This window comes from Elephantulus edwardii, unplaced genomic scaffold (assembly GCF_000299155.1).
Source record: "Elephantulus edwardii isolate Elephantulus edwardi_28Jun2011 unplaced genomic scaffold, EleEdw1.0 scaffold00002, whole genome shotgun sequence".
Classification (NCBI taxonomy): Eukaryota; Metazoa; Chordata; class Mammalia; order Macroscelidea; family Macroscelididae; genus Elephantulus; species Elephantulus edwardii.
Genome location: NW_006399752.1, coordinates 15,417,971 through 15,431,488, shown reverse-complemented (window position 1 = coordinate 15,431,488; position 13,518 = coordinate 15,417,971). Strand labels below are relative to the sequence as shown.

The window sequence follows — 13,518 nt, the reverse complement described above, 5'->3', positions numbered from 1 at the left end:
GGAGCCCCCAGGCGGGGAGGCGGGACCGGGCGCCGGGCGGGCTGCGGGGCCGGCTGGGCCTGGAGGGACGGCGGCGGGGAGGAAGTGGGGCTCGCCGCCTACACCCGCGGCGTCCTCGGCCCGCGGGGCGCTTGCTCTGCCCGACGGCGGCTCGGGGCTCAGTGACTGTATTCAGGGTCGCTCTCGCACCGACTGCTCAGAAAGAGAATCAGCCTGGCGCCGTCCCACTTGATCTCTCGTCCGCTCCAGCCCGGTTGACTTAGTTTGCAGACTTCCTGACGGCCGACCCCGTGAGAAGTGACAGAGCCCGCGGGGTCGGGAACTGCGGGCCCGGCTGCTTCGGGGAGGGTCACGTCCTGGACGCTTGGCTGAAAGCTCCTTTTGACAAAGCTGTTCAGTTTGGTGGCCGGGCCCTGCACGTCGCCTCCTCCCGCCTACGCGGCGTCCGAATCCCTGCATGTGTGTCGGGCTTGTGCAGAATGTTCCCAATGCTTTCGGAAGTTGGCCCTGGAAGCCTTGCGGCCGCCTCCCCACCTTGCAATCTTACGACTCAGATTTTTTTTTTCCTTCGGTATTTGAACTAGTCGACTTACCCCACTAGGCTGATCATTCTTTAGACGTGGTAGTCGGTACCAAGTTAATCCACAACCAAGTGATATCTGCGCATCTGGCAGGTTAAAGTAGTAAACTGCTTTACCGGTCAAGGTTAAGCCTCCACCATTATCAGGAAAGTTGGTGCCTGAGAAGTAAGGCCTGGCGGCCTGCTTCCTAAACATCACAGCCTTAAAATCCCAATTTAATTCTACTGTTCACATGGCAGGGGCTGGGGGTTGTCACCAGGAGTAGGCAACTCTATGGCAACTCACAATACCAGGTGCTCTACGTTATTAATCCTGGTTATTTAGTTCCTTTTAATTCAAGCACATAAAAAGAGGTTAAAGGTCACTGGGAAATATTTTTGCTAAGCAGGCGACGGTGTTCTGCGGCATTTTCTCAGTTTTTGTTTGTCCCCCCACCCCTACTTCTACTCATAACGAATGAATGGAGTTGAGCCTATCTAGGATCTCTGACAGCTCCTTTCCCCCCTCTCTTTTACCCAGCATTTTCTAGACGGACTAGAACAAAAAGCCAAATGCTGGCTTTCCCCACACACCCTCATCCACCCCCAGCCGTGTGTCCATCCATACCCAGGCTGAAACATTGGTACTCGAGATTTTGATAGTGATTCCTTAGTTTTATTTAGTGCCATTTTGTGAAAACATGACAATTACATTTCTTTTGTCTAACGTCATTGTTGGACAATATTAGGCATATCATAAAAGTTCAGTAACTCATTTTATTAAATATATATTATTTTAATCGTGTTTTAATATTTTTTTTTAAAAAAAAATCCCTTATCACTGTTTGAAGTTGTAGCTTTAATGCTGTACATCTTTGAATCTATATATGTCCCATGTTCCAGTCTGGCCAAGGCTGTTCCTGTCTTTTCACATGAAGTAGTTCCTGGGTGCTTTGCTGCTGGTAGAGCAGTTCACTGAGAAGAGCAGCAGTACTTGATTCTTAATAAGTTTCGAACTTGGAACTGTACTGTTACTGACTGATAGAAAATCCTGTCACTTACATTTTCCTGGAACTTAAGTGTAGGATGTTAAAAGATCCAACAAAAGGGTAAGTCTTTTATTTCCTCCCAAAAAGTACAGCTTAGATTTGAAACATTTGCTGAAAGGAGATCTAGGAGCTCCAGTAACAATACCTCTTGGGTGAAGAGACATAATCAGTTACTTTTAAGACATATTTTACGGTGACTCGACAGCACAGAACACTACCACCACCACATATTTTAAACTTTGAGATCTATTGCTTGTGTAGCTAGCTAGCAGGTCTACATGATAGTGTATACCTAAAAACCCAATAGAGGGTCAGCAAGAGTCAGAATTGATGCAGTGGTAGGGTTTTGGTGGTGTGTTTAGAAGAGATCCAAAATCTGTATTGTTGTTGTTGTTATGTGCCGTCGAGTCGCTTGCGACTCATAGTGACCCTGTGTACAACAGCCCTAAACTCCGCTCTGTCCTGTGCCAATCGCACTGTCTCTGACACTCCCATCCCAATTATCCCAGTCACCGAATCAATCCACCTCATAGAGGGCCTTCCTCTCCTGCGCTGTCCCTCTACCCTCCCAAGCATGATGTCCTTCTCCAAGGACCGGTCTCTCCTCACAACATGTCCAAAGTAATTTAGACGGAGCCTCAGAATCCTTGCCTCCAAGGAGCCACCCGGTTTAACCCTTTCCAGGACAAATCTGTTTGTTTTCCTAGCAGTCCATGGTATTCTCAATACTCTTCTCCAGCACCACAGCTCAAAGGCATCAATTCTCCTTCTATCCTCCTTGGTCATTGTCCAACTCTCTGATGCATAACAGGTGATTGCGAAGACCATGGCCTGTATCAGACGCACCTTAGTCTCCAGAGAGACACCATTGCTCTTCAGTACTTTGGAGAGGTCCCTAACAGCAGACTTTCCCGTGGCAATGCGCCTTTTAATTTCCTGGCTGCTGGTGCCAAGACTGTTGACTACAGAGCCAAGCAAACTAAAGCTGTGTACAATCTTTGTGGAAGGAAACGGCAATATTTCTTTTTTCTCTTGGAGAACAGTTGATGGTTTCAAACATCTGCTTGAAATGGTTAGTAACCAAATACTTAACCACTGCACAACCAGAGCTCCTTTAGAAGAAGAAATTCTTAAAAAAACTAGTCTGCTTTAGGTGAAAAGAAAATACTCTGTAGTACATTTACCTTTAATGTTCTTCTTGTCTCTTTAGTGCATTGCTCTTGGCTCCTCAGGCATTCCAACCCTTTTGCCTGGAAACTTCATGAAGACCCAGCCCTGTATTTTGAATCTGTATTTCTAGATGTGCCTGGGAATGTATACTTTTTAAACATTCCCCTAGCTATTTCTGATCCTAGTCAGCATTGAGAGGATGGAAGCATTTGATAATGTTGTTGCTATGTGCCTCGACTCACAGTTAACCCACCAGTAGATTTTCAAAGGCTGTAAGTCATCCAGGAGGAGGTTACCCTTCTTTCTAAGTGGAGTGGCTGGTGGATTTGAACTGTGTGTGTGCCTTTGGCTTGACAGTTGCAACTCCTAACCACCAGGCCACCAGGGAGAAAGATAGGTAGTATCCTTCTATGAGTTTTCACTGAAAGCTCAGTTCTGATTGGACAGTAGTAAGTTTAAGTTGGGTTTTCTTCATCTGTGTTGGAGACGGTTTAATATTAGGCATTTATTTGTGTTTTATAGTGTTATGTTTTAGGAGACAAATGCCATAATTTGATTGAAATGTTTTAAAAACTAATCAATGAAATTGTTTGTCCTTCTTGTACCAGTTGAAGTTTGGTGGTGATCCTTTGAAGCAATGCTGCTTCCTTCATAGGGCTGCTGCTTTGCTTGTGTCCTGCTATTGTTCAGTGTAGAAAAAATGCCCACCTCTTCTAGCTCTCATAACCCGTAATATCCTAGGTCCTAGCGACAGTGAGCAGAGAGTTGACTTAGCTTACCCTTCTCTTGTGTAGACTTCTTCTTGTAGATTTGGTTAACTAAATTTACATATTTACATAGATTATTCTGAAATTATTTTTAAACATGTAATATCACATGCAGTTGGTCTTTAATTTTCATTCAATTTGTATAAACCTAGGGGCTTGAATTGAGTTTAGCCTTATTACCTCGATGTATAAGGTTTATTGAGTAAGATAACCTTAATTGGTGGATGAATTTGTACTGTGTTCCTGTCTAAAAGTCTCCTAGTCCCTCTTCATCAAAATATTTGGAAATTGGCATTAATCAAAGGATAAATTGCTTTGTTGTGTTTTAAGTGTACTCTGTCTCTCTCAAATTGCCCTTGGCTTGGGTTTTAGAGGCTATAAATTGAATGATACATGACTGTCCATCTATTTTCTGAGGTGCCAGGGTTGGATTTGAACCACTAAAGAGGTAAAACCTTTGAGTTAGCAGCACAAATCACTATGTACTATACCACCAGTTGTTATTGTTGGGTACTGTGGAGTTGGAACCAGCTCAGAGCTGACCCTCCCAAGAATTTTTGGAGGAAGTAAATTGCACAGAAGGAGATTACTCATCTTTTTCCCATGGAGTAGCTGGTGGATTTGAACCAAGTACCTTTGCGCTGACAGTTCAATTCCTTACCCATAAGCCATCCGAACTCCTTTATTTTAAGTATTCAACTCCCTTATTTAAGGTTTTAAAATTCATTGCCATTAAGTTGGAACCAACTCATACTAACCCATCATTAAGTTTGTGAAGATGTGAATTGCACAGGAAGAGAGTACCCATCTCTCTTTCAGCGAGCCGCTAGTGAATTTGAACTGCCATTAGGGCATAGCTTTTGAGTTAGCAGAGCCCATTTCCCTACAGAATGAGGGAATGTTTTTATGAACTGTCAAGGTGAGCTGATGTGTAGCAGACTATCTAGCAGGTTTCCAGACATTGTAAAGTCACATGGGAGGAGATTGCCCATCTTTTTTCTACAGAGCAGCTGATGAATTTGAACCATGTGTCTTTGGTTTGGGAGGGCAAAAATTTTCAGAGGAAACCACTGCTTAAAGGAAGCTTGTAAGCATAAGATCAGGTACTTAATACTTTATAATTGCTTTAAAAACCCACTTTCAGTGAGTGTGTTACTCCTACACAATTTATTCTTAACTCATTGTTAATTTGTATTTGATCAGAAATGGGTTTAATTGATCAATCTGTGTGTTAAACTAGTGCCTTTCAAAGACTAAGTATAAATTGACTGTGGCCCTTCTGCATTCACCCAGACACCTGCTCAGATATTCCCTCATGTTGGTCCAGGAGAAGATCTGAGATGTAGTCATTCCTGTAGGCTGTAAGTGCCTGAGGGAAGCTTCAGGAACTCTCATCCTTTTGTTCCTAGCACTTGGCAGAAGCACTCCGCAAATGTTTCTTCCTTGAACTGAACAGTGTCTTTGTGTTTAGGAGATATTTTCAAATTGTCTCCTAATTAGTGGAAACGAAGTAATAGTCTACTGAAGTTCTTTATGGAAGCACATCTGCTGCTTCCACTAATTAATTTTGTTTATCAAGCCCAGCTCTCTTGGCATGCTTAGTTCTATATGCAAGCATGCCTTTTCTTGAAAGAGAAGTGAAAAGAACAGAAAAATATCTTTTGGCTCGAACGTAAATTGCAGCACTCAGAAACACTGTTATACCGTATTGTAGTAGTTGTTGCTATTGGTTGCCTTCAAGTCAAGCATGACTCACAGCAACGCTATGAACAAAAGGCCTGAAGCCCCTCTATAGCTGTTGACATGTGTCAAAGTTCATAGAGTTTCTGGAGGCAAGTTATTTAGGAAATGGATGCCACTCCTGCTTCCAAGTTATACCATGTATTACCCCAAAATAAAGAAATCTGCTAAAAGAACCATTCAACAAATAAAAAATTCTTATTGGAGCAGAAATCGAGCTCTGAATAATGTCTTAAACTGTACTTAGGAGCCTTTCATTTCATAAGATGAACCGTTTAACCTGATGGTGCTGAAACATACCTGGAAATCATGGGGGGGAAAAAAAAACAAAACACAACTTGGAAACTAGACATCCCTCACTTATGCAGTAGTATGTTTTTATTTTTAAGATGCGTGCGTGAAGTAAAGTTAATTGCAGGGTTCAGTGAAGATTTTAGTTAAGACAAAAAAAACTTCTTCTGGAAAGAACTCTATTTCTAACAGAGTTTTTGAAGCAATTGTTCATGTGCCCTAAAATATAAAGTTAACTCTTATCTGTACACATTAGAGCAATAGAGTGTCTTTGGTAAGAAGGAAATGGCCCTAACCTACCTGGCATTGCACTTAGCACATAGTTGTTGTTGTTAAGTACCACTGAGTCAGAATCGACTCATAGTTGACTCTCCAGCTGGTGTTGGGTCAGAGGCTGTAAATGGTATGGGAGGAGATTGTTTTGTTCACTTGGATCAGTGGTGGATTAGAACCACATGCCTTTAGATTGACAATGCAGCTCCTTACCCAGTGGACCACCAGAGTAACCTTAGCACATATGTTGTTCTTGTTATGTACATTTTAATTGGAGCTACTCATAGCTGACCCATCAGTAGATCTCAGAGGCAGCACGGGAGGAAATTGCCCACCTTTCTCTCATTTAGCCCATAGTAGAACTACATAAAAGGTGGTTGTCTTACTCCTCATTCTGTTTATCAGATCACTTTCACCAACATCAAGGCCCTTGTAATGCCTTCATGATATCATCTCGCTCCACTTGCCTCTGTGAACTTACTGTTACCACACTTCATCAGACATACTTATTTTATTGATATTTCTCAAAGGCAGCAAGTACCTTTCCACATCAGAGCCATTCCATGTGCTATTCTCACTGCTGGTAACAGTCAAGCCAGATGTCTACATAGTTTCTTTTTCCTTAACTCATTGCTCTGATCTCCTTCTTGAGGAGAATTTTCCTGACCACCTTTGAAAAATAGTAACCCACTCATCATTCCCAGAGACCTCCGTTTTCCTTCACTGCTTTAAGTTTTCTCCGTAGCTCTTGTCCTCTTCCAACAGATCATATTTACGCCTTCGTGTAACTTGTCTACTGACTGCCTAAGAGATCCATGACGGGTTAAATGCTCAGTGGAGATGGAGTGAAAAGACAGTGAAAACACAGGCCCTGCTCTGTTAACCTGATCCAGAGCTGGGTCTAGTGTGAGACTCAAAACTGAGCAGCATATTGAAATCATGTCATCTCATCTGTTGTTTTTAAGTAGAGAGTCTGACAATATAATTTGAAATAGAGAAGCCCTTTCTGGTGTAATTCTGACATTTAGGAAGGAAGAACACTGCCATCATTCTAGAGAGCAGCTGGTGAATTTGAACTGCCTGGCCTTGGGTTGTCAGCATAACTCTTTACCCACTGTGCCAGCAGAAGACCTTTATTAAGTGTTGTTATGATGTGTCCTGGAGTGGAAACCGACTCACCCTTGACTCCTCAGTGACTTTTTAGAGGCTCTAAATTGCAAGGAAGGAAATTGTTCCTCTTTCTCCCATGGAACAGCTAGGGGAGGACTTATGCTGCCTGTCTTTGGGTTGACAGCACAACTCCTTACCCTCAAGGTCTCAAGAACTGCCTCATGAAGTGTTAGGTAGCCATCAATTATAAGATAGGTTTGTTTTGTGCCGTGGAGTTGGAACCAACACATAGATTATTATTGCTATGTGCCATTGAGCTGCCTGTGACTCAAAGTGACCCTATGTGCAATAGCTCTGAACTCTGCCATATCCTCAGCCAGTCTCTCTGCCTCTGCCACACCTATTCCCATTACCCAGTTACTATGTCAATCCTTCTCATCTGGGGTCTTCCTTTCCTGCACTACCCTGCATCTTTCCAACCAAGATGTTCTTCGCCAAAGATTAGTCAGTCCCTCCTGGCCATGAACCCAAAGTATGTGAGATGGAGCTTCAAAGTCCTTGCCTCCAAGGAGCAGATCAATTTCACCCTCTTCAAAACAGCTGTTTGTTTTCTTGGCAGTCAATGGTATGTTCAATACTCTTCTTTAGCACCACAACTCAAAGGTATTGATTCTTCTCTGTCATCGTTAGTTATTGTCCAGCTCTCTGATTCATAGCAAGTAGTTGTGAAGACCAGCAGCTTGTATCAGGCACACCTTAGTCTCTAGCACTTTGGAGAGGTCTCTGACAGAAGATTTCCCTAATGCAGTTCATCTTTTGATTTCCTGACTGCTGATGCCAAGAATAGGTTGTTGTTGTTGTTATGTGCCGTCAAGTCGCCTGCAACTCATAGCAACCCAATGTACAACAGCCCTAAACTCTACTCTATCTTGTGTCAGTCTCACTGTCTCTGACACACCTACCCCCATGACCCCAGTCACTGAATCAGTCTATCTCATTGAGGGTCTTCCTCCCCTGAGCTGTCCCTCCACCCTCCCAAGCATGACGTCCCTCTCCAAGGACTGGTCCCTCCTTACAACATGTCCAAAATATGTCACACGAAACCTCAGAATCTTTGCCTACAAGGAGCCGCCTAATTTGACACTCTCCAGGATGAACCTGTTCATTCGCTTAGCATTCATGGTACATATTCAGTGCTCTTCTCCAACACCACAGCTCAAATGCATCAGTTCTCCTTCTGTTATCCCTAGTCCTTGTCCAGCTCTCAGACGCTTAGCAAGTAATTTCAAAAACTGTATCAGGCACACCTTATTCTCCAGACTAACATCATTGCTCTTCACTACTTTGGAGCGATCTCTAACAGAAGACGTTCCCAATGCAGCACGTCTTTTAATTTCCTGGTTGCTGGTGCCAAGAGTATTGACTGTGGATCCAAGCAAACTAAAGCTATGAACAATCTCAGTCTCTTCACCATCTATCATGATGCTGCCATTCGGCCCAGTGGTGAGAATCTTTGTCTTTTTGAAGAGTAGATTATGCATAAAAAATAAAACTAGTGTCTAATACTTACTGTGCCACTTAGTTTATATATGCTTTTGTATTTTGCTTCTTTTTAACTTTGCATTAGCCTTAAGAACTTTTTAACAATTTGAAAAACAATGCTTTTCTGTTCTGTGTTATATTGTAACCAGTTGTAGCCATGCAATCATTTCTCCCTCACAGAAATTATATAGGCGAGAGTAGAACTGCCCCATAGAGTTTCCAAGGAACACAGCATGGTTTAAAAACGAGAAAGTTGAGTGTCGGAACTATATTTTTTCTCCATGTCTATTCAATCTGTCTGCTGAACCAATCATTTGAGAAGTTGGACTCTATGAAGAAGAATGTGGCATCAGGATAGGAGGAAGACTCATCAACAAAGTTGTTATACAAATGACACAATGTTACTCCCTGAAAGTGAGGAGGACTTGAAATGCTATGAAGATCAAAGACCACAATCTTCAAAATGGGCTACATCTCAGCATCAAGAAGACAGAAATTGTCACCACTGCACCGATAGGCTACACATAATAGAGAAATGATTGAAATTGTCAACAACTTCATTTTACTTGGATCCACAGTCAACACTCTTGGCAGTCAAGAAATCAAAAGACATATTGTGTTGGGAAAGTTTACTGTTAGTGACTTCTCTAAAGTACTGAGTAACAAAGATAACAGTTTGAAGACTAAAAGATGGTAGGTAGCCTGATTCAGGCCATGGTTTTTTCAATCATTTGCTATGAATATGATCTGGACAGTGAATAAGGAAGACAAAAGAAAAATAAATGCATTGAATTGTATTGGAGAAGAGTACTGAATAGCGTATGGACTGCTAAAAGAACAAACATGTATCTAGGAGAAGGTGCAACCAGAGTGCTACTTAAAGGCAAGAATGGTGAAGTTTCATCTCACTTATTTTGGGCATGTTTCTTGGAAAGGCTCATCACGCTTGGAAAGACTTGGATCAGGTGTTCCCTCTTTCTTCCTCAGCAAAAGGGTGGAAAGACTCTTAACAAGGTGTATTGACACAGTGGCAGCAGTGGGCTCAAGTAAGTCAGAGATGATGAGGATGGTGCAGAATAGGACAGAATGCAGGTCTGTTGTTCCTGGGGTCACTATGAGTCATACTCAACTCAACGGTACACAAGAGCAGCAGTCTTGAGAATGCTGTATCGTTGTCCCAAGCAGCACTGGTGGATTGAGACCTCAACTTTTTTAATTAACAGGCAAGTGTTTAACCAACAAAGCTCTTCCTTTATGGACTTCCCACAAGCCAGATCCTTTACTATCAAGTTGATGCTGATAGCAACCATCTACGAAATGGTAGAATTGCCCCCCCTTAGCGTTTCTAAGGCTGTAAACCTTGATGGTATCAGATTGCCTCACCTTTCTGACACAGAGTAGCTGGTGAATTTGAAGTACCAACCTTTCGGTTAGCAGCCTAATGCTTAATCCACTGTTCTACCTGGTCTTTCACTCTAGATCAAGCATCATGAATTCATTCCTCCTCTATATGCTGTTTTGGCTAAGTTTTAGTTTTTATTTTTTATCCTTTTTTTAGAATTAGACTTCAAATAACGGACTTTCAAATCATTTCTTGCTAATCATTTCTGTTGAGAAAGAATTTTTTTTAATTGGCCAACTTATATCAGCTATAAGTCTTGTTAAAGTTCTTGTCTTCTGTATGATTCAAATAACTTTCTTCTTGCTTATGAAATCAGAGATAATATTCTTAGTGAATATTTTATTTGAAAGTGCAGACATTTATCTTTAAGGATACTAAATATCAGAAATAAAAGGTGTATTTCTTGATACTTCTTGGATAAGAATCTTAATTCCTATCTCAAGAGATACTTACTTGTCAATATATTTGACATTTATCTGTACAGAGATTCCTCAAAATTGAGCATTTTCTAATTAAAATTAAAAACAACTTACTGGAAGGAAAAAGAACATATCTTTCTCTTCCCCTCCCCCCTTTCATCACAAAGTGAAACAGACTATTTGTACTATTTCATTTGTGATGGAGTGTGTTTGGAACATAAGCCCAAAAAGGTTGAGTGTAAATTATATTTATGTGGCACTTTATTCTTGGAGAAGGAAACTACTCCATCTCATTATTATTCCTTACAGAGAACAAAAGAATATTAAAATTAGGAGGTCTGGTTAAATTGGAATTGCCAATGCATAAAATTTCCTACAAGGAAAATAGGTAAACATCTCAAGTATCTGTCTCTAGTTTTAAATGGGTGAGTGGATTTAATTCAGTATTTTTAATGCTTTCCACAAAAGGGAATTTGCCTTTTATTGCAGTGTGGTAGATTTCGGCTCAAAGGAAGACTCTCTTGAAACTTAATAGCCCGTGGAACCACATGTTCAATGAATTCCTCCCACACCGAGGAATTTAGAGTGCAGGTTGCTGATTTTTGAGAACTACGTGGACCAAGATTTGTTTTCCCCCCCTCCTCTGAGAAGTCTCTGCTCTGCCAAGATGGAAAAGTGACCCTGCACCTGCTGTTGCTGCCAGCTCCTGTTGTTGTGATTCATTGCCATCAAGTTGGAACCAGCCTGTAGCTCACTGTCCATGGGTTTTCAGAAGCTGTAAATCACATAGAAAGAGATTGGTCATCTTTCTTTTGCAGAGCAGTTGGTGGCTCATTACGATCTTTTGAGATCCTCCTTCCCTTTGGGTCTCAATGGCCCTCCTCCTTTCTTTCTTTTTTTTTTTAATTTTTATTATTATTATTAATTTCAGTGAACATCTTCAGAGATTTTGGCTACATTTGTTGTTTGTTGTTGTTGATTGCCTTTGAGTCACGAGCATGACTCATAGTGGCCCTCTGAACAAAAGGCCTGAAGCCCCTCTACAACTATGGACATTTATCAAGGTTCAGAGAGTTTCTGGAGACATGTTTAGGACATGGATGCCCCTAGTACTGTAGTGTGTGAGGTTTAAGGCTGCTAATAAAATGAATGAATGAATGAATGAATGAACATACTGAATCAACTAGCTACTCTGAGAAGACAAAAGGACCATCTTCCCACATAGAGATTTACAGCTTCAGAATCTCGATGTAACATTTCTGTGAGTTTAACTTAGCTTGACAGCAGTTGATTTAGTACTCTTGGTTTTTAGATTGTAATTGCGTCTATATTATTATGGTCTGTTACAAAGTCACTGTTTCCCTCTGAAGTATTTAAAGTATATTTAAAAATTCCTAACATTTCCCTCTAAATGCTTCATTTGTGTCTCTAAACTAAGGACCTCATGTACTTATAACTTGTTAGTCAAATTTGTGTCTTCTAGGTTGCAACACCCCCATGATACATCTTGAAGGATATGTACATGTACAGCCAAGCACAATCAATAAGAGTGCATCTGAATTCCAAAATCAATCTCCATAATAGTCTATGTGTTTCCTACTGCCAAAGGGGCCCTTTAGAGTAGTGAGAGAAGATCTTCACCCTGAAACCCACAGCGTCCCTTTTCAGCAGGAAGTAGCTAAGAGAATACGCCGTCCCCTTTTCCTTATGACTCAGGGTGAAGTCTCTCTCAGGGAGGAGTGATAGGGAATGGCAAAGGATACACTGACAAAGAAGATTAATCAGAACTGGCTTTGACAAGCACTGTGGCATTTGGACAAGAACAAACTGGGAGGAGGGTAGAGAGAATAGTGCAACAATGAATGAGTGGAAGCCCAAAATCTCTGTAAATGTTTATGAAAATTAATAAAATATAATTATAGAAAAAAAAATGCCACAAGCACACATAGATTATTTATATTGGTTCCTTGATACCAAATAAAGCCCAAGCTATAGTCAAATTATTGGAACCGTATCACTGCTTTATGCAAATAAGGATCATACGTTTATACAAGGGACAGTTCATACATTATGACTTGGTCACTTTTAATCCGTGTTGCCTACCATAAACGTGCTGTTCCTGAAAGGAACTGAGGTTCAGTTGTCCTGTGACATAGCTCAAATGGTAGATTTGACTCATTACTTCTTGATGGGATGTGTATCACTTAGTGTACTGTCACCGGTACATTTCCTGTAAACCTGAAAACTCAAAACCCAGTCTCTTTAGTCATTCCCACCTCATAGAACCCTTTCATCGAGTTTTGAGAATGTATATCTTTATAGATACACATTCCTTTACAGGAAAGTGTCACATCGGTATAAGCAGATCTCCAGACTTTTCTCGCATAGCACTACTTGGCTGGGTGATTTCGAATCACCAACTTTTAGGCTACCAGCCGATTGCAAATTGTTTCTGCAGCCCAGGAACATAATTCCACCACATTAGGATGCATTTCTTCTTGTTATTTATTGTATCATTTTGAAAGATACTAAAATTGATTAACGACTTCAGGAAGTGACAGTCTGCCCACTTCACTTATGACCTGAAATTATCTATAGGATGGTGATCTCTTAGTAAATCTATACCCCACCAACCTTTCACGTACTGGATTAAGCAGCCTTTGATTACAGTTTTTCAGTTACGTTTATTATGTAAATACTTTTTAAAAACCCCAATTTTTATTTCATTTTATGAAATATTTTCCACAGTTGATTTAATCCCAGCAATTCCAAAAGCTGTTGAGCGAACTGAGTTTCAGAGAGATGGGGTGATTTTCCCCATGCACTCACCTGTGTGTCTGAAGTGAGATGTAGCGCTATCTTGCTCTTATTTTTAGTCTCCTCTGCCCCACATCTTCTGAGGAGGGTGTTGTAAACTCCTTTCTAGAGAAAATGTCTTGGAGGAGTGCTGTTTCAGAGCTTACTTGTGCATTAAAGTTTTTCATTAATAATCATTGATTTCCCTTAGAGATCTCATTTACACAGACAATTGGGTTTTGGTTAGTGTTTTGTTTTGGGGTCTCTCCTCAGATTCCAATTAGTAACTAATAATTTTTTCCACTTCTGGGCCAATAAAAATAAAATCATCACCACTAGGTGAATAGACAACATCATGATAGATTGAGAAAAGATTAAAGCAGTCAATTATTTCACTTAA

At 41.0% G+C, this 13,518-nt stretch overlaps 1 protein-coding gene across 1 annotated transcript in view; it reads left to right on the top strand.

The window, feature by feature from the left end:
• DCBLD1 (discoidin, CUB and LCCL domain containing 1) overlaps positions 1 to 13,518 on the top strand; it is a 97,272-nt gene that overhangs the window by 2,348 nt on the left and 81,406 nt on the right. Inside the window, exons 4-6 of the mRNA XM_006879149.1 lie at positions 5 to 167; positions 264 to 500; positions 2,819 to 2,885. Of these exons, the coding sequence (XP_006879211.1) occupies positions 5 to 167; positions 264 to 500; positions 2,819 to 2,885 (467 nt within the window). The remainder of the gene's footprint in view (positions 1 to 4; positions 168 to 263; positions 501 to 2,818; positions 2,886 to 13,518) is intronic.